General features: G+C 50.3%; 1 protein-coding gene across 11 annotated transcripts in view; it reads right to left on the bottom strand.

Moving 5' to 3' along the window:
• Positions 1-2,883: 2,883 nt before the first annotated feature.
• Positions 2,884-23,766, bottom strand: part of Ubr4 (ubiquitin protein ligase E3 component n-recognin 4) — a 111,978-nt gene continuing 91,095 nt past the window's right edge. For all 11 annotated transcript variants that reach the window (XM_075944673.1, XM_075944674.1, XM_075944679.1 and 8 more), the window contains 16 exons: positions 22,753-22,840; positions 22,183-22,310; positions 21,298-21,405; positions 20,756-20,875; positions 19,993-20,183; positions 19,390-19,563; positions 18,984-19,083; positions 15,618-15,836; positions 14,608-14,721; positions 13,487-13,629; positions 12,942-13,067; positions 11,821-12,015; positions 9,575-9,799; positions 6,540-6,630; positions 5,701-5,863; positions 2,884-3,252 (listed from right to left, as the gene is read on the bottom strand). In XM_075944673.1, coding sequence (XP_075800788.1) covers positions 3,188-3,252; positions 5,701-5,863; positions 6,540-6,630; positions 9,575-9,799; positions 11,821-12,015; positions 12,942-13,067; positions 13,487-13,629; positions 14,608-14,721; positions 15,618-15,836; positions 18,984-19,083; positions 19,390-19,563; positions 19,993-20,183; positions 20,756-20,875; positions 21,298-21,405; positions 22,183-22,310; positions 22,753-22,840 — 2,250 coding nt within the window. In that variant the 3' untranslated portion in view covers positions 2,884-3,187. The remainder of the gene's footprint in view (positions 3,253-5,700; positions 5,864-6,539; positions 6,631-9,574; positions 9,800-11,820; positions 12,016-12,941; positions 13,068-13,486; positions 13,630-14,607; positions 14,722-15,617; positions 15,837-18,983; positions 19,084-19,389; positions 19,564-19,992; positions 20,184-20,755; positions 20,876-21,297; positions 21,406-22,182; positions 22,311-22,752; positions 22,841-23,766) is intronic.

Below are 23,766 nucleotides of genomic sequence, written 5' to 3'. Positions count from 1 at the left end.
GAAAAGAGATCAACCTGTCCAGTGCAGAAATCCAAGTGGCCAGAAGACAGAGACTGGGTCTTGGCTCTGCCCTCTCTGTGGAAGCCCCCACAGCACGTGGTTCCAGGGATTTGGCCTGGGAACTCACCTCCGCCCTCTCAGCTGTCCCTTAGCATGACTGGGAGGGCTCAAATTGAAAAAGATTTAGTGTCCCAGGACACCACAGCCAACTCAGCAAATAAATGACCCTGAAATCAGGCGTGGGGCAGGGCTATCTGATTGAAAAAAGGGATACAGTTCAGCAGTAATAGTAGTGGGGGGGTACCCCAATCTGTCTACCTGGTAAGGGGGCTGTCTCCCTCTAGGGAACCTGCCTGGTACAGCACGTGGGGCGGAGTCCACACCAACCAAATCCTGGAATGAACATATGGATGTGGAGTAATGATTCCCTTAGCTCTCATGTCCCCAGCAAGCAAATGTCCTTTGAGACACCACTGCCCAACTCAAAGCTGGTGTCAGAATGAAGGCAGAGCCCGGCCCAGGCCTAGTGGGATGGGGGTCACACAGCCCTCTCCCAATCTCAAACAGGGTAGTATACTTGGAGAGCTAGAAGCCAAAAGGGCTGTGGGGGTGACGGTAACGGGCTTGAGCAGTGAGAAGAGCCGATGGCCTTCCTGCTGAATAACTTTGGGGACTTAAGGCTTCAGACCTCGCTCGGCCTAACAACTGGCCTCAATCCCCTAGAACCTGCAGTGGAGCACCATGGCCCCAGGAAGGAGGACCGGCTCATCTGGCGTCCTTCATTGTTCCTGCTATGGGATGCAGGTGTGGGAAGGCAGCCTGTTTTCCACTACTGTGTAGGCACAGCCAAGGCCTGGCCCTGGGACCTGGCACGGACCTGCAGGACTGCCGTGTCAGCAGCTTGTCTGGGATGGTGCAGAACCGCTGGGAAGTGCCCTTGAGCAGACACCTAGAAAAGCTGCACGGTGAAATCAAGACAAATGGGCTGGGCCCAGAATCCTCGGAGGCCTTGTAATATGCATTCTGTGGTAAGTGATGACACGTTACTTAAGCCAAGAGCAGGCTCGAGTGAGGGTGGAGGCTGCACTGTAGACCCAAGCATGTGTGTCAGATGTCGAGGGCCTGGTCCCTGGCTCAGGCTGGCTCTTGATTCTGTAATAAGACAGACCAGCCAACAGCTGAGGGTGTTAAAGCAATCTTTGAGAACGTCATCGAGAAGGGAAACTGTTTCCAACAGAAGTCCCTACTGTTGACCCATGTCAGAAACACCCGTGAGAAGGAAAGCGATGCTCAGCTCTGAGAACTCTGCTCTGCCTGGCTCCTCAGCTGGGGACTCAGTTGCCCCAGTGCGGCTTCCCCAGTCTCTGACAGCCATGAGCTACGCTGTTTTGTTGGCTCTCCACTGGCCTGTTCCAGCTCTCTGTGGGACATTGTGAGTGCTATTTGATTTGTATTGCCTTGCTCTTTATCAGCTACTTGCTACTTCATAAGCTCACTTAAAACCACAGCAAGGCTACCCTAGGTTTTTCTCCCGACGGGACAGAACAGATCTTTGCAAGAAATAATAAAAAGCGGGAGGGACCTTGTAAGGAGTATTGGTGGCTCTTTCCCTCTCTGCAGGCTTTGGTTAACCTTCTGAAGGTGCTGCATTACTATGAGAATGTGTGATCAGAAATGGGGCTTGGCCTACAGCAAGTCCCCATCTGCACTGGCAGCCCTTGTCCCACATGAAGTTGCTCCAATTTGTTCCCTATCAAGTGACAGGATGGTGGCTGTCCCCTCCCCACAATGCCTGAACTGAGTCTCTGGAGTCCAGCAGGGCAGACAAGAGTGTCTAAGGGGGAAACCCCAACACTCAAAGCCAAGGTCTCCATCCTCCTTGCTGAGCCCACCCAAGCATGGAGGCACAAAGAAGAGGGCTACAGAATCTAAGCAGCTAGTTAACAGGCCCTCTTCTAAGGGGAGCTACTGTGTTTTTCTTCTAGGACAGGCAGGTGATCTTCCCAGCTCTGGGTGGCTGCCATTCCTCTTTCATAGGTGAGATGCCTACAGAGGCACCCAGGTGTTAGAAGCAGGCAAGGAAGCCAGATCCAGCTGTCCCAGAGCTAACTCATCCCTCAGTGTGCTTGTCTGGTCTGCCAGGGCCTCGGAACAGTACCCAAACCAATCACCTTTGTCTCATTGTTAGGTCTGAGCACAGTACTTTCCGCCTTGTGGCTGCAAAGGCTCTGTGGGAGTGACATGGTGCCTTTGCTGTGCAAGGCTTCCAAATGGAACTGAGGCACCACAGGTCCACATGGTCTGGTCCAGGGAGTGAGCCTTGTGAAGCAGACATTCAGAGGCGCTGATGTCACCCAGAGCCTTTGGTTGAGTGACCCTCTAGAACAAAGGAGATGAGAGCTAGCCAGCTCTCCTTCCCCACATGGCTATGATTCAGCCTTTTGCTGAAGTCTGGGAAAGGCTCTGGGGAGTCCAGGAGGTGGGGAGCAGGTCTCAGAGGCACCACACTGGTCAACTGAGGTCCCAGTTGAGGACTTGGGGTGCTGGGTGATGCACAAGCTCTTTCTTCACACAGCTGCTAGGGAGGGCAGGCAGAAGAGGCCTAGCAGTGGGAATAGCTATTCTCGCCATCTTGAGTCTTCCTGGGGTCTCTCCTCTCTGCAGGGCAGTCAGCAGGAGACTGTCAAATGTTTTCAAGGCTTTTGAAGCAGATGCTGACCAGGGCCTGCTTTGCTGAGCCCTCTTTTGGCTAAGGACTAAAAAACCATCTCCCCCCCAATCCCTCCCTCAAGATAGCAATTCAAATTCAGCAGTCTTCCTGGTGCATCACCACAAGGCTGAGAGCTCACTGGAGAGCACTGGGCAAGCAGCAGCCAAACCCCCTTTCCAATGTGTACCAAGTCATTTATTTCAAGATGTGCACACTCAAGCTGGCTGGGACAGCTCACAGCTCCTAGGTATGTATAGGTCCTTCAACGGCTTGGGCTACAAACAACTTCATAGCCAACGCAGCACACACACGCGATAGAACAGGAAGTCTACAGACCCCAAGCCACTCCGAGAAAAATGAGGGAGGAGAGGGGGTGCTAATGCAGCATCCGTGGGGGAAGTGAATGCACACGGAGGGGCGAACGAGGGAGGAAGGCAAGCGAGCTTCATTTCCGTGATCTCATTTCCGTGGGGATTGTCAGGGAATTGAGTTCAACAGGTCCTTTAGGAAGCCCTCTGGATCGGTGACTTCTGACAGAAGACCTGGAAAGACCACAGAGGCAGAGTGGGAGTTTAAGTGGTACACAGTGCCCCCAGCCCCACCGCGTCACAGGCACCTCCTTCACACACAGAACACACTGAGGGCAGCATGCTCCGATGGAACCACTTGCTGGGTTCCAGCAATGGTGGGGAGGTGAGCAGTGTGGCAAATGCACACACACAGTGATCCAGAAGGGGTGCCAGTCTCAATTCCCTGGAGCAGAGGATCTCAACCGGTGCAGGGGCTTGGAGGTGACTGGAGAGGCTGCAAATCACAACTCTAAGGTTGTTTATTCTTGGTGGGCTCCCGACCCCAGACTGGCCTCAAACTCACTATGCAGCTGAGGCCCTCCTCTGAACTTCTGTGCTACCACGCCTGACATAGTCAGTGTTGGGGACTGAATCTAGTGCTTCCTGCAAGCCAGGCAAGCACTCTTTAAGTTTAGCCACACTCCCGCCCCAGAGCAGTGACCGGTGTGTGTGAACATCGAGTGTCTTTCTTCATTGCCCCTACCTTATTTTCTAAGACAGGGTTTTAGAGTTTGCAGGCTGGCTAGACTGGCAGACCAGTAAGCTCAGCAGGGAATCCTACCACTGGAGCACCTACCCACACCTGGTTTTTATGGGTGCTGGGGATCAAAACTCAGGTCCACATGTTTGCACGGCAGACCATAGCTGAGCCGTCTCCTTATCCTCTGTCATCATCTTAAATTGACCAAAGAGGCAAATACCAAGAAATGGTCTTGTGGGCTGGAAGGGCAGAACAGGCAGAGGCCTCTGGCTTCTTCTGGGCTTCAATCTCACCATACCCCTGGATTCCTTAAGCAAGATGCCAGAGCACAGGGGCTCCCTTTCTTCAGTTCTCAGAAAGAGACAGTAGGGAGCCCTCCCTGCCTGCCATGGAGACTAACAGGAGCCTTCTCGGTGGAAGAACCCAGGCATCCTCTATACCAAGTCCCAGCCAGGCACCTGATATCATCAACAGTGCAGAGGGGACACGAAGTCTCAAGTTAAACACGAACGTCCAAACAAGTCACCTCCCAGCATCTGCAATAATGGAGGCAAAGCAGCCAGGCTGCTTCTCTTGGTCCTGGAAGTTGTTTTGTTCTTGAAGTTGAACAGGCATGTCTGGTATTCTGGCAGTTTAAAGGTATGAAGTATGTGCAAAAGCCTGGCTTCGCAAAAAGGCTAGAGGCTTACTGCTGCCAGAGCACGCCCAGGTGCCAGGCCTGGAGGCAGCTGAGTCCTTTGCCCCTGCCCCTCTTCTCACTGGCTCTGACAGTCTCATGTGACAAGCACAGGACCTGAGGACTCAGCTCTGAGCTGCTCTTGTTCCGGATTAACTCTGAGGAAAACGGTGAGCTGCTGCTTAAACAGCCGGGCTGGAAACACCATCCCAGGGCAGAACCCCCACTGGGCCATGAAGAACATTTGTTCTCAGAGTGTCCAGAGCTGGGCAAACAGAAGAGCGCATGCAGACAAGATCCCAGGGTTTTAGTGGGTCTCCTTCCCAGAGGATAGAAAGGGAAGAGGGAGTGTTAACAGAAGTGGTCACTCAGCAACAGGGCCTGGGGGACTGTCCCCTGCGTCTGCACAGTCCCCACAGTGAACACCAGAAGGTCGAGAGGCAGGAGCTGGCCTGGTCCGGCTCCTTTGCTTTGGTTAGCAGCCCTCCCTTCTAAGACAGCACCAGGAGAGGCTGTGCCACAACAGTTAGGAACTGAGAGGGGTCATCTGTAACCCTAGGTTGTTTTTCCCAGGCCTGAGCCCGAGTCACGCCCTTTTCAGATATGAAATCCAAGTAAGTTTCAAAGTATTTCCAAGTAAGTGGCCAATTTGTACAGATGATTTGTGGATAGGAGAGAACAGACTTGAGCTCTGGGAGCTGCAGCACAAACGCTCAGACGCTGCCCTCAGTGAGCATCCTCAAGGCGCTCCATGCTGTCTCTATCTACTTAACATCTGCAGCTGCTGGAGGCAAGGAAGACAAGCGCCCTTTCTCCTGTTAAGCCTGAGCTGTCACTAAAAGTCAGAACCTGAAAGAGCTTGTCTCTTCTGTGCTACCCATATCCGCTTAACCTCCACAGCCTCCATGACAGCAGCGACAGAGGGAGGCTAAGCAGAGTAGCCCAGACCACTGAGCTCATGTACCACAGGCAGAGGTGGAGCTGGGGAACCGAAGCGCTTTCACCTGTCAGTCTGATTTTTTTGGAGACAGGGTCTCTCTATGTATAACTGACTGTCCTAAAACTTCAGGCTGGCCTCAAACTTAAGAGATCCACTTGCCTCTGTCTGAGTACTGGGATTAAAGGCAAGTGCCACGACACTCAGCAAGTGGGCTGCTTGAATGAACACCTCTCCTATGACTGGAAGTGGCTACTGTAGGCCTATTTAACTGCAGGTCTACTGAGTCAGACTTGAGCTTTGCCCCAGAGAAAACTGTGCACTGACCTGCTGCATCGAGGAACTCTGAGAAGGTCTCCACTGGCATGAACTCCTCCTGGAAGGTTTTCAGGGCTTTGTCGGCAGCTTCGTAGATGGGCATGTCATTGTGGCGGATGTACTCGGCCAGAGAGCAGGACCAGCCGCCCTCCGTGTTACTGGTGGGCACCTTCTACAAGGACAGTAGGCCACGGGGCCAGTGAGTAACTGAATGCAGCCAGCTCTCTGCCTCCATCTCAGCACTGTGGTGAGACCACCCTACACGGACCAGAGCCTTCCTAGACTAAGGAGGCCCGACCTCCAGGGCCTACCGGCCTTAGTTACTCTCCACAAGACCCTCTTTGTTTACGCAATGTTCCGTTTGAACCCGTAATTTCAACATGGGACTTTCCCACATCTGCATTTCCAAAACTAACACGACTGGCACCTCTGGCTGGACCATTCCACTCATTATCACAGGGCTCACCCCATACACCAACCCTCCTAAGACACGTGGGCCCAAGCAGATAGAAAGCAGGACATTCTACTTTAAGTGAGGTTATGTCGGGCAGATTCACAAAGAGTAAAGTGTTACGCATAGGCAAGGACAAGGGTGAGAAGGCTGTCAATGTGCTCAGAGCTCACTGCTTGGAGTGTGCATGACAAAGTGGTCTCAGCTGTGAACAGCTGGATGTGCAGGTCTGAGCTGAGGGTGCATACCTCTCCCCAAGTAGAGACCTTTAGCTATCCAAGGGCAAAGCACCCAAAGTTAGTGAGGAGCCTCGGAATGTGGCCACCAATGGGGTTTAGGCAAGGATGCACACATCCCATACCTCTTGGAACTGGCTGGGCCCTGGATGCTTCCTTACCTTAAACATGTTGTAAATGAGATCAACAAGAGCCCAGAAGAGCAGGGAAGAACGGTAGGCAGAATAGTCCTTCACTGCCTTATCTGTTAGCCTGGAAAAGCAGAGCAAAGACATCTGTAAGGGCCCTGCAGAGACGGGACACTGTACTTGGGGACTGATGGTACCCAGAAGCTGCTGCACATGGCCTGAACAAAAGCAGCTATGGGCAGGGAACGTGGATGCCCTGGCTCCCAGGGCTGCTTTAGGAGCTCATCTGACAGTCTTGGCACTTTCCTAAACTGGGCTATCAGGAATAGGTAGACACAGGTAGACATGTGCACCCAAAAGCTCTAACCTAAGCAAACACAAGGATTCCCTGCTCCCTTGTACTCTGCCCCTCACAAGCTCCCAAATGTAACGATGTCTAACAGTGAATAAGAAAAAAACAAGGTTCTAACTCAGGCTATACCTGCCACCAGAAATCTACTAGACAGCCAAATGCATCAAAGACGCACTCTGCAGAAACCCGGCAAGCTGATAGGAAATTCACATTGAGCAACCATGATATCTAGGACTGCCCAGGCAACCATCCAATACTTCCCAAATCCTAGGGTAATCTTGGAGCTGCTCAGACACCCCTTTATCTCTAACAAGTGTCACGAACACCCGAGTACCTGGCACAGGCTTGAAAGCCAGCAAGTGCTGCATGAACTCATCTGAGAGTCTTAGCACTTAGAACATGGGGGGCACCTCTGTCAAGGTTCAGTCTGCAGTAGATATCCCTCTTATAAGGGGTGATCCCACTGGGCTCTGAAGGATCAGAATGCTCCAGCACAAGGGGAGAGTTCATTCATGGCTGTGGACAGTAAAGGCCAGATGAGCCCCTGTGGTGATTTAAGGTCATCTTCTACATCTCACAACGCTCTGGTACATATCCTAGGACCAAAAGACAAGCAGCAGAGTGCTCAGCATCGCCTGATTTAGTTTAGAGCTTGCCTACTACGAGAGGCCCAGCCACAACTGCCTGCAGCAACCGTTTAACTCACAAAGTCAAGCCTATTGGCATGTGCTTCCTGTAGCCTCTGCCGTGTTTCCTCCTGCCCACCTGCTTGAGAGGTGGGGGGTGGCACAGCTGTAAGATGGGACTAAGGGTAACAACCGTCCAGATACCACGTAAGATTCCAGTGGAAGCCTAGACAATTTCTAGGCTAAAATACCCGCTGAATCTATTTTGCTGAATGTTAGACATGCAGAGTCATTAGCTTCTCTTGAGCTCTAGTCTATACCCCCCTCCTCGGTGTGTGTTGTTGTTGGAAACTGAACTTGGAGTCTCACACATGCTAGGCAAGTGCTCATCACTGAGTTATAACCCTGGCCCTTTAAACTATAGTTTTGTGTATCTGCTACTGCCCCCTACCCCAACCAAAATGTACAGGACTTCAAACAGAACCTGCTGCTAGCAATAGCACCCAACGCCACAAGAGAGACACCTTCTCCATGCCCTTGGCTGAAAGGCCTCTCCTTCAAGGGTGTCTCAATCCCGGGCAAGCCCTCAGCACCTTTTATAATCTGTCTGGCAAACAGCAGGCTTAGAAGCTGGACCACAGCCGGGCTTGGCCCTCTGTGGCTGTCCTGCTTTGGTGAACATGAGTCTTGGGTGACCCTGCCCAGCTTAATTATTTACAGCTAATTAGGAAAGGTGACTAAACTGTTACACAGAATGGCAATGCTTGAATGTAGCCCAAGCTGGATTTCCTAATTAAGCCATGACCAAATCAGCTTTTCTTCAACTGCTGGGACAGAAATGAGTTCCACTCTTGGCCGATAGAACAGCTCGGGTGGGCTCAGCCTCTACTCCGCTGCGGAAGCCTGCCTGATAAGCACATCCATCCTGTGTGCTACGAATGCAATTTCTGTTTCACTTAACAACTTCAGCATCTGAAGACCTAACTTCTGATTTCAAGCAGCTAACTATTAACACTAGGGCTCCTGGGATATCATGGATGTGATATGTTTGGAATGGGGCAGGAATCTAACTCTACTACTTCACACTTGGCTCAAATAAGCTTCTATTGGCTGGAATCAAGATGACAGCAGCAAACTGGTCACTCTGGGGGCATAAAAGTATTAGAGCTAAAAGAGGAAAAGCCTCAGGTAGCCAGTTCAGGTACTGCTGTACCATAGGGCATGCCATCACCATGGCTGGAAGGGAGCCTCCTTCTGCTCCCTTCCTGGCCTCTAAGTGTGAAAATGATCCCAGAGTCTAAACTTACGAGTTCAGAGACAACAGCAGGACCACACAGGGACACCAGGTATTCCACTAGCAGAAATAAGCTACCAGGCCACACACTGTGGTGCAGCTCCTGGAGGGTGAGGGTGGGGGGTGGGGAGTAGGGACTATCCAGGGCCACTAAAAACCCATGAAGTGGCTGGGTCTATTCTGTGTGCTGTGACCACTGGGTATTGTCAAAGAGCTTGAGATGAAGGCTCTGATTTCATTGCAGATGGCTCTTTCAGATAACCCCCAACTGACTCAAACAAACAATGCAAAGAACTCCTGCACGCGCTCCTTGATTGGTGCACACACGATTGTGAAGAGGGTCTAGAAAGCCTGAGGAAGGTGTGGCAGATGAGACAGGAAGGAAGGAGGACAATCTTTAGTCACTGGACAAGAAATCCCCAGCCACAGCCACACTGAAACCTCCCTAGTTTACACCAAAGCCAGCAAGAGCCAGAAAGTCTGGCTCCCTGGCTTAGCCTTGCTGCTGGGTCTAATTGCCTCACCAGCCATATCCCTTGAATCCTGGCTGTCTTCCTTTCTGAATTTTCTACAGATGGAAACCTAAATCCACCTTTTCAGTGGCTCAACACAAGACCCAGAGGGGCTCAAGCAACTGTCAAACACCAGTCTAGACTCTTAGGGTGCCGGCTGGAGCCAGAGTTGAGAGCCAAGTCAAATGAGCACACCTTCAACAGACACACATCATGTGACAGAGACAGCCTGGAAACACACGGGAAGACACTAAATGCTGCAGCTTCCCAAAGCAAGCACTGACCTGGTAGCTCCTCCTGGAGCCACTGCGCGGGCATGTGAGGCCACCAGCAGCCTGCGAAGGATCTCCACACGCATGGCTCTCCACTGCTCAGGGGGTATGACGTGCAGAGCCAGGATGGTGAAGTAGTGGGGCCCGTCTACCTCGAAGGCGCTCTCCACCCACTTCTCTTTGGGCTGCTCCAGGAAGCCTTGTAGGTTCTTCTCCTCTCGGGATGTCGCTCGGGTTCTGGAGGAAAAGAATTCAGATGGCAGCAAGGAAGGAGCAGGGCCAACCAAGATGGCCCTGAACAATCTTGTGGGTTTGTACTTCCTCCCCTCTAGTAGCACAAGCCTTCTACCCTTTCAGGTCCCTGACTGTCACTTCAACACAGATCCCAACATCTCCTGGCTCTTGGACAGGGCATGGCTACCAACTCTCCACTATGGACTTGTCATAATTTTTCTGGAAGCTCAGGGAAGGAAGATGACTTACCAAAGTCACCAAACCAGTAAGCTATAACAGAGTGGAAGAGTAGGTTCCACGAATCCCACTATGCAGTCCCCCGGCATTCAGGCTCCCCGCTGGGCTGTTTACTTGCAGCATGTCCTCCCTCCCCGTCACCAGTAGTTTCTTCTGGGTGGGCAGCTGTGTGCCAATGACCACAGCACACTGCCTGCCAGGCATGGTTCTCAGTTCTGCACGTGACTTATCTCATTTAACAGGCATAAATAGCCTGTGAGACAAGAGCTGCCTGTCCAAATGTACAGGAGAGTAAGCTACAATACTAGGATCTAAGCACCATGCTAAGCAAAGACTAGACTGAGGCCCCAGGCCTGGTTCTAGAGTCTGTCATCAACTCTACCCCCTTTTCATGAAAAAGTCTTGCCAGTGGCAGGACCCACACAAAGAGGCTAAGACTCTCCAGTAGTGTCCCTATAACCTACTGGTGATCATATATGAGGGGAAGATAAAACAACAAAAACCCCATGTCCAGGCTGCAGGCAGCGAGCCATAGGGATGCAGGAGGATGGGGCAAAGGTACCCCGTGTCCTTTCGCTTCTAAAAAATGGGCATGCCCAGAACCAATTGGAACCCCAACTAACTTTCCACCCCTGTGGGGAAGCTCAGACTTCTGGCCATGGCAGGTTCTTCTGAGGTTCAGATTTTTGGCTCACTAGTATAGCACGCTTGCTCTTGTGTGTAAACGTCCCATCAGAGGCCCAACTGCCTTATGACCAAGCTCATGCCACTATCCAATGGCTAGCAAAGGAAGCAGCCTATGGCTGAGGAGGCCCTGCCTGCCCAAGGAGACAACAACAGAGCTGACACCTGAAGTCACCAGTTCCATCTGGCTGGGTCAATCCTGGGAAGTGTTTTCTTCCCTGGGTCTCTGCCTGAGCAGTCCACTCTAGCTTATGGCTGCCAAGAGGCATGTCTCTGCAAAACCCACAGCCTTTGTCAGGGCCTCAAGAACACTGGCAATTAGCACAGATGGGGCCTGCAGCAGGGTCCAGACAGTAGAATGCCTGTGCTGCTGGCAATGCCAGGTGTCTCTCTTGACAGCCTGGGCATTTGGTAGATGATGTCATGTGCCCTGCCCTGCGATTTAACAAAGAAGCCTGCAGTCTCAAGGTCAGACTTTATCTCACAAGGAAATGGGAAGAAGGGAAAACAAACTGTCTGAGGGGAAAGGACAAGAGCCAACTGACTGCCTTGGTACCTACCTCAGTAGTATGGTAATAGTGTGGGAGGACTGTGCCCAGCCTTTCCATGGCTACCAGCTCTGCCTACTAAAGTCATGGATCTCAGGAAGAAAGGTCTGCAGGCAGGTCTGCACTCAGCCAAATACTCCAAGTGCAGGCACAGAAATACCTTAATGTGCTTCTAAGCCTGGCTGCGAGTGGGAGGGCTTCTGCCCCCTCGGAGGGCCTCTTTGACGCCCCATTTCCAGCACCACAGACACAAACAGTTGTTTCTTCCCGGCCTCATTACTGTTCAATTGCTTTCCCAATATTCAACCCCCTCCAGCCCCATCCTTGTCAGAAGCATTACTGATGGGCTAAGAAAGCTAGTGTTCCATTGGTGTGGCAGCCTCCATCCCACCGGAAGCCTATCGTTACACCCGTGTGCTCTGACTGACATGATGTGACCCTCAAAACAGTGAATTAAAAACCCTTCCTCAGTAAAGGCTGGGGGATCTAGCTAAGCAGAGAGGGACAAGGAGTGTCAGCCAAGGTAGCATCTGGGGCCACAAGGTACTGACGTACGTGTTCAGAACGTAAAGCACGGTGTGAATGATGTATGGGATCAGGTGGATGTTGCTCTCCCGGCCGCCCCCACCAGTGTCTGCACTGAACGATTGCTCCATGGCGAAACGCAGGAATAGTAGTTTAATGTCATGGATGTTGAGCTGGTACGTGGGTTCCCGCTGGCCCGTACATTCTTGGAGGTAAGTGTTGTGCCTAGGGAGAAGCAGAGCCAACGTGTCATGGAAGCCAGACTCCTAGAAAAACCCTGGGATGGAGTGCAGAGCTCTCTTTCTGGTCACTCTGATCTGCTGACTGCAGAGGTCAAATGGGGGCTGTCAGACAGACCTTAGGACATTGCTGCTGCTGCTGCTGCTGCTGCTGTGACTGCATGTGATCTCTCAATGTGGGTAAGAGGCTCATTTCTTAACTGACAGATGCCATGACACATTACAGAGAAATGTGAATTTACTCATTCTGGTGACAAGGTAATTTATCCTTAAGAAGGATCTTTTCACCCTCCAATATGTTGTGCTTTTTTTTCTTCCTAAATCAATATCCATTTGATTCTGCCTCTTATTAACTGAATGGCCCTGGGTAAATGACTCCCCGTATGGCCCAGATTATTCATGTGTGCAGCAGTAACACAGTACACAGCTGAGTATGCTACCTACCATCACTGTCATTACTGCCGCCAAGTCTCATGTACTAAGTACTTTATACCCCTGGGCTTTAAACTAGAACTCCACATGGCCTCACAAACATACAAGGACCCCAGAGAAGCTTCAGCTATTGCAGTCTAGTATGTGGGAACAGAGAGGCCTTAGAAGGAACTCCCACCCCACCCCACACCCAGGAGCTTTCATTACTTAAAACACTAGAGTCATTGACCAGAGAAGTGAACTTTGGAAATTCTGGTCCCGAGGACCAAGTTAGAGGTTCTGGGTGTTACAGGAGAGCTAATGAAAAATCTTGCATGGAACCCAGGAAACCAAGGAGGCTGGTTTTGTTTCAGCAGGTCATTTTACTCAGTCCTATCTGCTCAGAGCAATTCTGTGGTCTGTTAGCACAGACAGACATGGACATCCACTGAAGTGCCCAGGAAACTGCTCCTTTCTGTGATGAAAACATTCAACACTCACCTTGCTAAACAAGTGGCAAAAGCTGATTCAGGGACGTGGGGGCCCCAGACTGGAAGGAGCCCATTGCACTTTGTGTTGGCATTCTGCAGGGCAGCACTCTCCCACTCTTCCCGGCCTCTAGCCAATCTGGATGGGGACAGGGAGGAGAGCAGGGACAAGTAACTGCTGGGATTACTCTGGTAATGAGACACCAGGGTGCTGAGGGCTTGCTAACACTAGCCCTGGCCCTAGGGAGAGAATTAGCCATTTGTGAACTCCATAGGTAAAAGTTTGCTTCATTAATTCAGGCAAGCAGGACTGTTTCTACCAGCCTTGGCCAAGGCCAAATATCCAAAGTCAAACACAGTTTCTCACAGGGTAAGTACAGTTCATGGGTCTATGGGGGCTAAGGTAGACACCCTACTGCTTGGAGAGAAGAAAAGCAGGCTTCGGCCTCAGAGCTAGTAACTCCAGCCCAGCAGCCCAGGACCTGAGCCATGGCCCACTCATTTGAAGCAATACAAGTCCAGGCTGGCTAAAGCCATTCTGCAAGAGCCAACACCTACCTGACGGCAGCTAGGTGACAATCGTAGTGCACAATGTTGAAATGGGACACAGTACTGTAGCCCTGCTGTTTCCGGGGCTTGTTCTCCATCTCTTCCAAAGCTACCCGCTTGGTGAAGGTATAAATGCCTAAGACCTTTGTGGGCTGCAAGGACAACACAGAATTGGGGGGTGCGGGGGGTGAGGAGAAATTCCCAGCCAACCTATGCAAGGAAGTGACAAGGTGTGGAGAACTGAGCATCTCCTTTCAGATGGGAAAGTGGTCACTCTGGTGCAAGCATCATTTGCTGCCATAAACTCATGTGAGGCTCAATTTCTCATTGTGGATTTAACAGAAACCTAGGAGACCCCAGTATCCTACTCTTGAATTTCCAGTACTGTGAGCTAAATAAACTTCTCTCTCTCCTCCCTCTCTCTCTCTCTATAGTTCTAGGAATGGAAGTTACGGCCTTGCGTATGGCAGGCAAGCATCCTATCACTGAACTACACTCCCAGCACCAAACCTCATAATTTGGTGGGGGGGGGGCAGAGATCTCAGCCTATGCCATCTCTGCCTGTGCTTCATCTATCTAGAAGGGAATACGCAGAATTTCCATGGCCACTTTACATCAACCGGGACACTGGCTCTTCCAGAGTCTAGGAGCAAAGCAGGGCTAAAGAGGAAGAGGTCTCTCTCGGTACTGTCAGAAAGCAAACAGGCCGCCTCACTTGGACACATAGAAAGTGGGGCTCTAATCGCTCATAGTTGTCCTGAACAGAAGCAACACAGTAAGATCTGAAGTCCCCAGGCCTGGGATTAACAGAACCTCAGCTGGAATTCTGGCTTTGCCACATGCCCTACCCATCAGCTGGGGCCTTTAACAGGGTTTAAAGACAAGTGCCCTGGCACTGATAGAGGATGCCAAAAGGTGGTCTCTTCAGGTGCCAAGGATGCTCATGCTTAGATCATTTGCCTTCCTGCCTACAAGGCTAGCTAGCCACTGGCACTGGTGTCAGTCCCCCAAAGCACAAGCTTATCTTAGTACAAAATGGCTTGCAGGAAACTAGCATGTCTAGACATAGAGCCAGGCTGTGCTACTAACAGCCAGAGCATGTGCAGCCATGCGCTGCCCAGCAGCCTTACCTGGAACTTGTATCCCTCCCTGCAGATGCAGCACGTGAGGCCTGGCTCCTCTATCAGCTCTTCCATCTGCTTCAGGAGCGCAGTCTTGGTCACCACTTGGCCCTTTTCATTTGTCTAGAAGGGAACACAGGCGGCATGTCACAAGAGGATTCCCACATGTCTCTCACCCTAGCTTGAGATAACCACACACAGACATAAAGGAATGAAGTGTGGAGAGAAGAGCCCTTCCACTGTGCTGAGAGGGGTGGAACTGGGGCCTTGACAGCCTCAGCAAGTGGCAAGCGCTCTACCTCTAAGCTACACATCTGCTGTCTCCACTGACTTTTATTGAGGGAAAGCCCTGGGATTCGTTCAGAAGCCATCAAAGCAGAGGACACCAAGCAGTGGGAAGCTGGCACGTTGCCACGTTGCCATTTGCTACCACAAAGCCCCTTTGGTCTGTGCCAGCCCCACCACGACTCGGCTGCCAAGGGCCGCTGTGTTCTGATCATTTACTGTCCCCAGCAAGGATCAAACTGCTGACACACGAGTTTGCTTGTTAAGACAAGGCTCTTCCAGGGCCACCATTTCCTCCAAAGTAGGACAACAGAGCCCTCTGGATCAGTCCTTGTTCAAAGTCCTGTCCAAAGTTAGTAGCTATATGTCATGGCCAATGTGCTTCACTTTTTTTTATCTGGAAATGGGTGTAATGATGTCAAGCCACAGGACTACTTGATGATTTAAAAATATCATATATATATATATGAGGTTCTTTCTGGTAGTGTCTGGCATGCAGCAAATCCTGAATACACAGTAATTAGTATCTTTACTTTTACTGTTTGCATAAACCTGCCAGGTCAGTTTTCTTTGAGTCTCCAAATGTAGTATGGCAGTAGCCACATCTGGAAGAACCCAGCACAGCTACCTCTGCCTCTCCTCTGTGCAGCCCTCCCACCATCGTGCCCAGCTCTCCTGGGAAGCACATTCGTCTGCCTGCGGGGTTCCTTGTCCACTTAGAGAGGGAGCTTTACCGTCATGCCCAGAGTGCCGAGAGCCTTCTGCCTCATGGCCATGGCCATGCGCTTCTTCTCAGCTCGGGTCTCCCTGCGGGCAGCATCAATCTTCTTGTTCACATCAGGGTGTTCTCGCAGGGCCTCCAGCAGGTTCTCAGCCAGGGTCCCAATGCCCTCATCACTGGATACCTGCTCTAGTTTATGCAGGTTTGTGATGGAGTCCGTTCCAATCAGAACCTGCAAAGAGAACCAGTGAGATGTATGTATCTAGTTATAGAGGCAGCCTTCTACCAAGGCTCAGAGCCTTTGGCCATCAGCTGGCGTGCACGATCTGTCCAGTTACTGAGGGAGCCTATTATCCAGGCCCAGTCAATACTTCATGATCAGTCCAAGCGCACAAGTTTGTGTCACTGGCTTCACAGAAGTCAGAGCCTGAGAATCTCTACTGCAAAAGATGTAACTGGGAGGTTTGGCTGCCAGGAACCTCTAGCTAGCTACTCTACTCATTAGGTCCAGCATTCTCACACACAAAACAGGGACAGTGTCAAGGCGGCTGTAAGGATGGAAGGAGAGGCAGCATATGAAGCACTGTGGACTATGCCTGGGAAGGGGAAGCCAAAAAGAGCTGCTCCTGCTAAAAAACAGTGGGGCACCTGGCAGGGCCTGTGCAGGAGCACCCTGGGGGCAGAAGCCTGAAGTCGCAGGAACTCCCATAGTTCTGCAAATGGGTGCCTGTAGCCATCAAGCTGGTGGCAGTCCTCCCAGTCTACAAGATACTAGAGGCAAAACTCCAGCACGCAGGAGTGAAAACGACAAAAAGTTAAACGGCTATCAACGCTGGGCGTGGTAAAGCTGGCTTCAGGGCCCCATGACCCCATGAGAGGGGAGCTGAGGCAGGTGCAGGGGGAAAGGCCTCCAGGTGAGCTCGGTGGGTAGTTAGTGATGGGGTTCACTCTGTGTGATGAAAAACGGAAAACAATAGTGCCAACTTGAGAGGAGAAAGCCTGAGCTGTCTGCCTCAGATTATTCAGTAACTCGTAAACCTGCCCTTCCTACAGGACACCGCAAACTCACACCTCAGCAAAACTGCATGTTATCTCATGCCTCGTGCTCCTAAATGCTGAGTGAGCCCATGTTTAAGACCTAGCAAACTTTTCCACAGGCACCCACACCCCAAACTCAACACCCTAAGTGTTTACTGTGAGCGTGCATGTGTGTGCATGGCAGACATGTGCGAAGTAGGAGTAGGGAAACCACAAGGCCTTGTCCACACAAAACTCAGACAAACAGGAAGGGTGGCTCATCTGTGCAGGACTTGTTCACCATCCCTCTTCTCTCACCCTCAACCTTGTCCATCTCCTCTGATGGAACAACCATTCTTTTCATCACTGAACCAAAGGACTGGGCAGAGTTCTAAAGTTGCCAAGCCCTTTCTTTCCAAATCCTAGTTAAACAACTCCCAGGTCTCTGCTGAGCCCATTCACTAAGTTGCTCGAGCTACCACTGGACCAAGACAAAAGCCCACCATATGGTCATCATCTTTCTAACTTCTTGCAGCAAACATGGCACTGCCTTGGAGGGAGCTTCATATTCCTAAGCCGAGTATGGTGGTGCACACCTGTAATCAGAGCACTTAGGAGCTAAGGCAGGAAAATGGCTGGGCATTTGAGGCTAGGCTGAGCTTCACAGGGAAGACATGGCCAGCTAGCACTGACAGTAGTAAGATGCATGAAAAGCCAGCACATTTTGCCTTTGGTCAAATCACAGCTGTTCCTTGGTACACTACACAAAATACAGCTGTTCCAAAGAAGTGGAAACAATGTGTGCAAAATCTGACCATAAAGGCCTATCATCTGTGGCTATCTGCTGGACTGAGACAAAGGCTAGCAATGACAGAGATTTGAATAAGACCTTCACTGTATATGACTGAGTCACTACACTTGAGGTGAGTTATCAGAACAGGCTGCCAAACAAGAATGCACCCTATATTCAATGCAGAACATTATGAAAGCAAAATAATTAACTCTATGGATTCTCAAAACTCAGCATTAAACCTTATACCATCTACCTAGAAAATGGCGAGACACAAGAGCCATTTCATGCAAAAGACCTGTACAGATGAAGCACAGGAAGGCAGTGTAGCATCATTAGCCATCGGGGAAATTCAAGTCAAAACCACAGCCATGCAGCACTGCACTCAGCAGCACAGCCAGGGTAAAAATAGCCAGCAAGTGCAGCAAAGACAAGAGAACTGGGCCACTTATGCACTGCTGCCAGAAATGTAAAACGGGCCTGCTACTTCAGGAGAGTCTGGCAGCTTCTTTTTATAACTGCCGTGTGTGATATGTCAATGTGAGCGTAGGCACACATAGGGGGCAGAGGAAAACTGTCTAAGCCAGTTCTCTTCCTCCACTCTTGTATGGATTCTGGTCAGAAGGTCAGGCTGGCATGGCAAGTGTTTTTACTACTTATTGAACCACACTGCTGGCCTGGCAGGTTCCTATAAACTAAATGTATAGATACTACCAGCCAACAACTACCCACCAGCTACTACCCCAGTAGCTACACACTTTTGGGCATTTCCCCCAGAAAATAAAAACATTCAAACAAAACCTGTCCCTCAATTTCACAGCAGCTTGGTAAGGAGTACTCCAAATGGGAAATGACTAGTTGTCCTTTAACAGGAGGATGGGGACAGACTGGAATGTGTCCCTATGCTAGGACACTACTTATGAATAGAAAGGACACAAAACATGTGCAATGACCCAGAAAAAGCTTCAAAAAATTCAGGCGAATGGAAAAAAACAATCCCAAGGTTACATGGTCCATGGGTCCACCTTCATGGAAATGGACCCCATTACAGAAATGAAGAGCTTAGCAAGGGTCTGTGGGAGGGGCACAGAGGAATGTGGACACTATGCAAGGGCAGAAGAGGGACTCAGTACTAAGTTCACTGTTGGTTTTAATATATACTGAAGTTCAGCAAGATGCTTCTCCAATGCATCTATAGCCCGAGAATCTATAGCTATCTAAAATGGGGTGGAAAGAAAACTTAAAGCCCACATCATCCGCATGGGACAACACATAGGACAACAGGGCTGAGAGGTCAGGAGTGGGTCACAAAGCTGTCAGCTGCCTGAGGCAGAGCAGAAAACAGTGGTGATGACGTTCCAAACATCCAGCCATCTGTAGTGTCAGCCAGAACACTTGATTCAACTGCAGCATGCCGAGCCCTCACACTGTCGGACTCACTGCACACAGAGAACTAGAGCAGCTGAGGGTGCTGCCCTAGAAGCCTCAGGCCACAGGGTAAGCCACACCATGAGAGACTTGCTGGTTGTACACAGATGGTTTATGACTTTCTCTTGTTATCTGTCTACTCACCTGAGTGGCAGGGTGCTGCATGGCCAATCCCCGAAGAAGCCTCAAAATAAAAGGCAGAGCAGGGCGAGACAAAAACTTTTTCCAGATGTCAGCATCCAAACTGCAAACAGACAAGAGCACATGAGCAGCCAGGAAGCAATGCTGAAAATCTGCTGCCGAGTCTGGCTTGTTCAAACAGGATCTTTCATGAATGTACTAAGGGATCAGTAAGGGTAAATCCAGCTGAGAAGTCAGATGAAGATGAGCACTCGAACAGAAGCAGAAAAAGTTCCAGGACTCTACAGTGCCTAAGTGGCACTGGACAGGTCCCTGAAGGGGGAGGGACATAGGGCACACAGGAAGCACCACATGAGAAAAATGGTCATGTATGAGAAGGGGGCACAGAGCCCCAGGAAGGGCGCCTTACTTCTTGGCACTGGGGATATGCTTTTTCATGTAGTCCAGAGCATTCTGGGTGATTCCCTTCTGTAGGATGAGATCCTTCAGCTGGTGCCCATTGCTGTTGTTCTTGATACCAGCAGCAATTTTGCAGAAACAATCCAGGAAGACTTTGTCATCCCCACTGTGGTCTTCATCGTACCTAGAGAGCATAAAAGGTCCCAGCATGAAGGCAGAGCTCACATCACCCTCTTAGGTAAAAACTACGTGAACCACCTAGAGGATCTAGTCTAAACTCCCACAGGGAAAGGAGACCTCAGACCAGGACCCTGCCACTCTCCCTTCACCTACCCTGTGCCCAAGCCTGCATTGTTCTTTTGCATCTACGGGCTTTTGCAAGTGTAGCTCCCCCCACCTAGTCAGGTCTTTCCCCCATCATACCCTCATACTGTTTTAATATAATGTGATTTGGTGACTGCCACCCCACTAGACAAAGTCCCTTATATTCCAAATCACACACACAAAAACTCAACAAAAACCCAGGTTACTCACTCAGTCTCACAAAGCTAGCTTGGAATTTCTGTGGGCATCCCCCACCCCCAGGCTTGTTATATCAACTCCAGGCTCATACTTATCAAAGCTGCAGTAAGGCTTGAACCGTTCCACCAGAATCTGCATCTTCTCCACCTCTCCAAAGGACAGGTATGGGATGATACGCAGCAGACCCTGGAGCACACTAGGGTTGGAGCGAACAAAGGTGCTGTTGATCTGGTCCAAGAGCATCACCAGTTGATCCTTGTCACCTGTGAGGAGGAGATTGCCCTGCAACAAAAGAGGATGGAAGTCAGGATGGTGGTTGTAGCCAAGAACTGACCCCAAAGTCAGCCACTCTCACCAGACAGAACTGTTCTGTTCTTTATTTAGTACTTGATAGAACAATAAGCTGCCTGGATTTCCACTGCTGAATTTCCAAGCTGCTGAGATGACCAATGCAACATCCTGCTCCCCAGGAGAATGGAGACTACTAGACACTCCTGGGGTCACAGGCCCCCTAATCACCAACCCCAGAAGGCAGGAAGTCCAGGTGCAGACGGGAGAAACTGCAGTGTAGGGCTGTACCAGTCACAACCCCTCTCAACTCTAAAGTGAAGGGCTGAACTACATACTGCCTATTCATCTAGGTCATGCCTGGGTTCCATGAATGAGCACCTTCAGACTGAAAGAACATCCTTGGCAGCTAAGGTCTCAGACTCAGTATAATGACATCACTCTGATGAGAGCCCTGGTCACTCCTAACATGAGTTCAGCCATTTTGAGTTGAGTTCAGCTACCTTCAAACAAGCCCATTGTTGGTTCCCAGTGTCTATGGGCAGAGGGACCAGGCCCCCACTCACCTTGTCCTCACTCAAGGGCTCTGCATTGGACTCATCTAGAATGATCTCCATGATGCTCAGCACCTGCTCAGCCACAGCAGCACCTCCGCTGTCCTTGCTCTCTTGTTCAGCTACCAGAGCCTGAAGGAGGAGACCCAGCGACTCTCAGGACACAACCACAGCCACTCCCTACTGGTGACCTCCGCTGCCTTTCATGGTCTTAAAGCCCAGTGTGTATGTGTGTGTCTGTGCATGCGTGAAAGTGTATATATGTGTGCAATGCATATCTGAGAGGGAGACAGTGGAAATGGGATGTTCTGGGCCTCATTCTTGGGTGCCCTGAGGAAAGAGAGGCACTACGTCCTTGCAGTGTTGGGTCTGTTCTACAGACTTCTGCTTCTGGTCTCGACTCTGCACTCAGCAAAGGGACAGGAAGCTCTGAGATGCCACGAGAGCAGCATGAGTCACCAGGAGAAGAGAATTGAAGAACCAGGCTGAGAGCCAAGATCTCTCATTTAAGACTGTCAAAGCCAGTCTTCATCATCTGTGGCCCGCACTCTTACCAAGTTTAAAGTCCCCAGCATGACATTCAGAGTGTTCATTTCCAGCTTAACCAGCTGTTGCCGGTTGACTTTCACCTTTACGCAGTAACTAAACAGCTTCAGCAGCACCTGTGAAGAGAGGCCAGCTCAGAACCACGAGAACACCCACATCCGTAAAATGTGCAAGCATGAGTGTCAAAAGTGCCTAAGAAGACGTCTCAAACAGTAGCTACTCCTCCTGCAGTGCAAGGTGACCCTTAAATGGCGGGGTCATGTGGCTGGGATCCCATACAACGTTGGCAGCAAGTGCCAGCATTCTCCAGATTTCTCTCTACTACCCTTACATGATAGCAGTCACAAGGGTTCCTCATACATTAGTTGGTGTCCCACCATTCTGGGGAAATCAAGTACCCAAGACTCTGAACTAGTAGCAGACAGAACACCCCAACACATGTAGCCTATGGAGGCCAAGAGCCAGGTAGGGCCACTTAAATGACACAAGAGTTATTGAACACCCTGGAAGGTAAAGATATTAGTGAAATCTCTGTGGTTCCACTAGAATCCCCTGACTAGTGAGACAGAGGACCCTCCAGGAGAAATCATCTATTTAAGAGGCAATCATAAAACAACGATGACTAGCACAAGAGCAGATTTTAGGGGAAACAGTTATTGGTTCCTCTGATACCTAAAGAGATACTGGAGAAGACTGCCACCGCCCTGGTTTTTAGGTGGAGTAGGCCAGGAAGAAGGCAGTGGGAGACTTAGATGTCAAAAGTCTGGGATAATGCCAGGTCCTTCACTGGCTTGCACTGGTCTCTGCTGCACCATACTGCCCTCTAGTGACAAGTGGCTCAATGATCACAGCTTTGTGTAGAGAGAGCCCCCACCAGACTGCCCACAACTCACTGTTAGAAGGTGGCGTCCCTGCTTAAAATCTTTGATTCCTGCTAGTCTGTTAAGCATGCATTCTAGACCCCCACACTGGGCCATCACACTGGCCATCTTGTACACTTCTTCCTCATCTTCTTCTTCATCTGGGAGGAAAGGGAAATGAAGAGGAGGAGAGAAACTGAAAATCAAAGTAAAAGGATCAAAACACACAACCCTTCCCTGGGCTGAGAACACGGCTCTTTGCCGGTCTGCAGGGTCATTACTCTGACCTATATGCTCTCACTCCCATAGGAGCCTTGCTCCAAGTGTAAGATAATTAATGTTTTCTGCTATTACAACAAAGTACAGGCAAAAACTTTTTCAACTACTTCAATGGAACAGAGAGCTAAGGCAGGAAGAAATCTAATCTCAAGTCTGCTAACTGCAGCTTGAAAGTTTTTATCCCAATCAGGTATCCAAATCAGGCCACGGATGCCTGTCTTTCTTCGCTACAATTATGATGCAGAGCACAGGCTACCATCCTTTGGGACATGGCTGCTCTGGCCAAAGTTCAATATGCAACACTGTCTATGTGGAGCGCCGTACCTGTGGTGGAGTCCAGGGACTCAATGAACTCCTCAGTGGCATCACCCAGCAGCCCCCGCATTCGATAAACAATCCTCATGGGTTCTCCCTAAGCAGAGAAATTTGGAGAGGTAGACTTAAAAAACAAAGTCACTCTTGAACTTGCTCAATGCTGTGGTGATATAACAGTGGAGATGTAAAGCAGCCTAAGTTTCACTTGGTTCAGTGTCTGCTGTAGGCCTGGCACTGTGAAGCACTGCAGAGATGCAATTCTAGCTGGTATCATTAAGACGCTAGGTAAGCACTCTGACAACTAGTCCCCAAATGTTTTACTCCGTGCTGAGTCCTGTGCTGATCAGACCTGTTAGACAAGGTTGGACTGTATGCTTGCCTAGGCTAGAAGTCGAGGCCCAATTCTAAGCCTGTGCCCATCAGGACAAACAAGTGTATCTGGACCAAAGTGTGTGGTTCAAGGTTCAGGAACAGAGAGCAGGTACATCAGTCTTTCTTTTTATTTATTTATTTATTTACTTACTTACTTACTTACTTATTTATTTATTTTATTATATTATGTGTATAGCATTCCTTCCACGTGTGCCTGCAAACCAGAAGGGGGCGCCAGGTCTCATTGTAGATGGCTGTGAGCCACCATGTGGTTGCTGGGAATTGAACTCAGGACCTTTGGAAGGGCAGGCAGTGCTCTTAACCACTGAGCCATCTCTCCAGCCCCTACATCAGTCTTTCTTATGGACGACCACGGTCTTCATTTACGGCACACAATACGGAAGGTTCATCCCAATTACCAAACTGACACCCACAGCCTGGGATTGTCAAGGAGCTGCTGGGATAGTCTGTCTGTGCCAGCACCATCCTGGGGACCCTAGAGGTCCAGCCTCAGTTCAGAGGTGAGAAGCAAAGGTCACTCAAGATTTCTTGAAGTCTACCTGACCCACACATTAGCTAAATGCCTCCCAAACTGACAAGATGGATTTGCTTCACACACAGAAAGGAAGTAAAGTTACAGTGGCCACACGT

This window comes from Microtus pennsylvanicus, chromosome 13 (assembly GCF_037038515.1).
Source record: "Microtus pennsylvanicus isolate mMicPen1 chromosome 13, mMicPen1.hap1, whole genome shotgun sequence".
NCBI classification, from domain to species: Eukaryota; Metazoa; Chordata; class Mammalia; order Rodentia; family Cricetidae; genus Microtus; species Microtus pennsylvanicus.
This window is presented reverse-complemented; position numbering and strand designations above follow the sequence as displayed.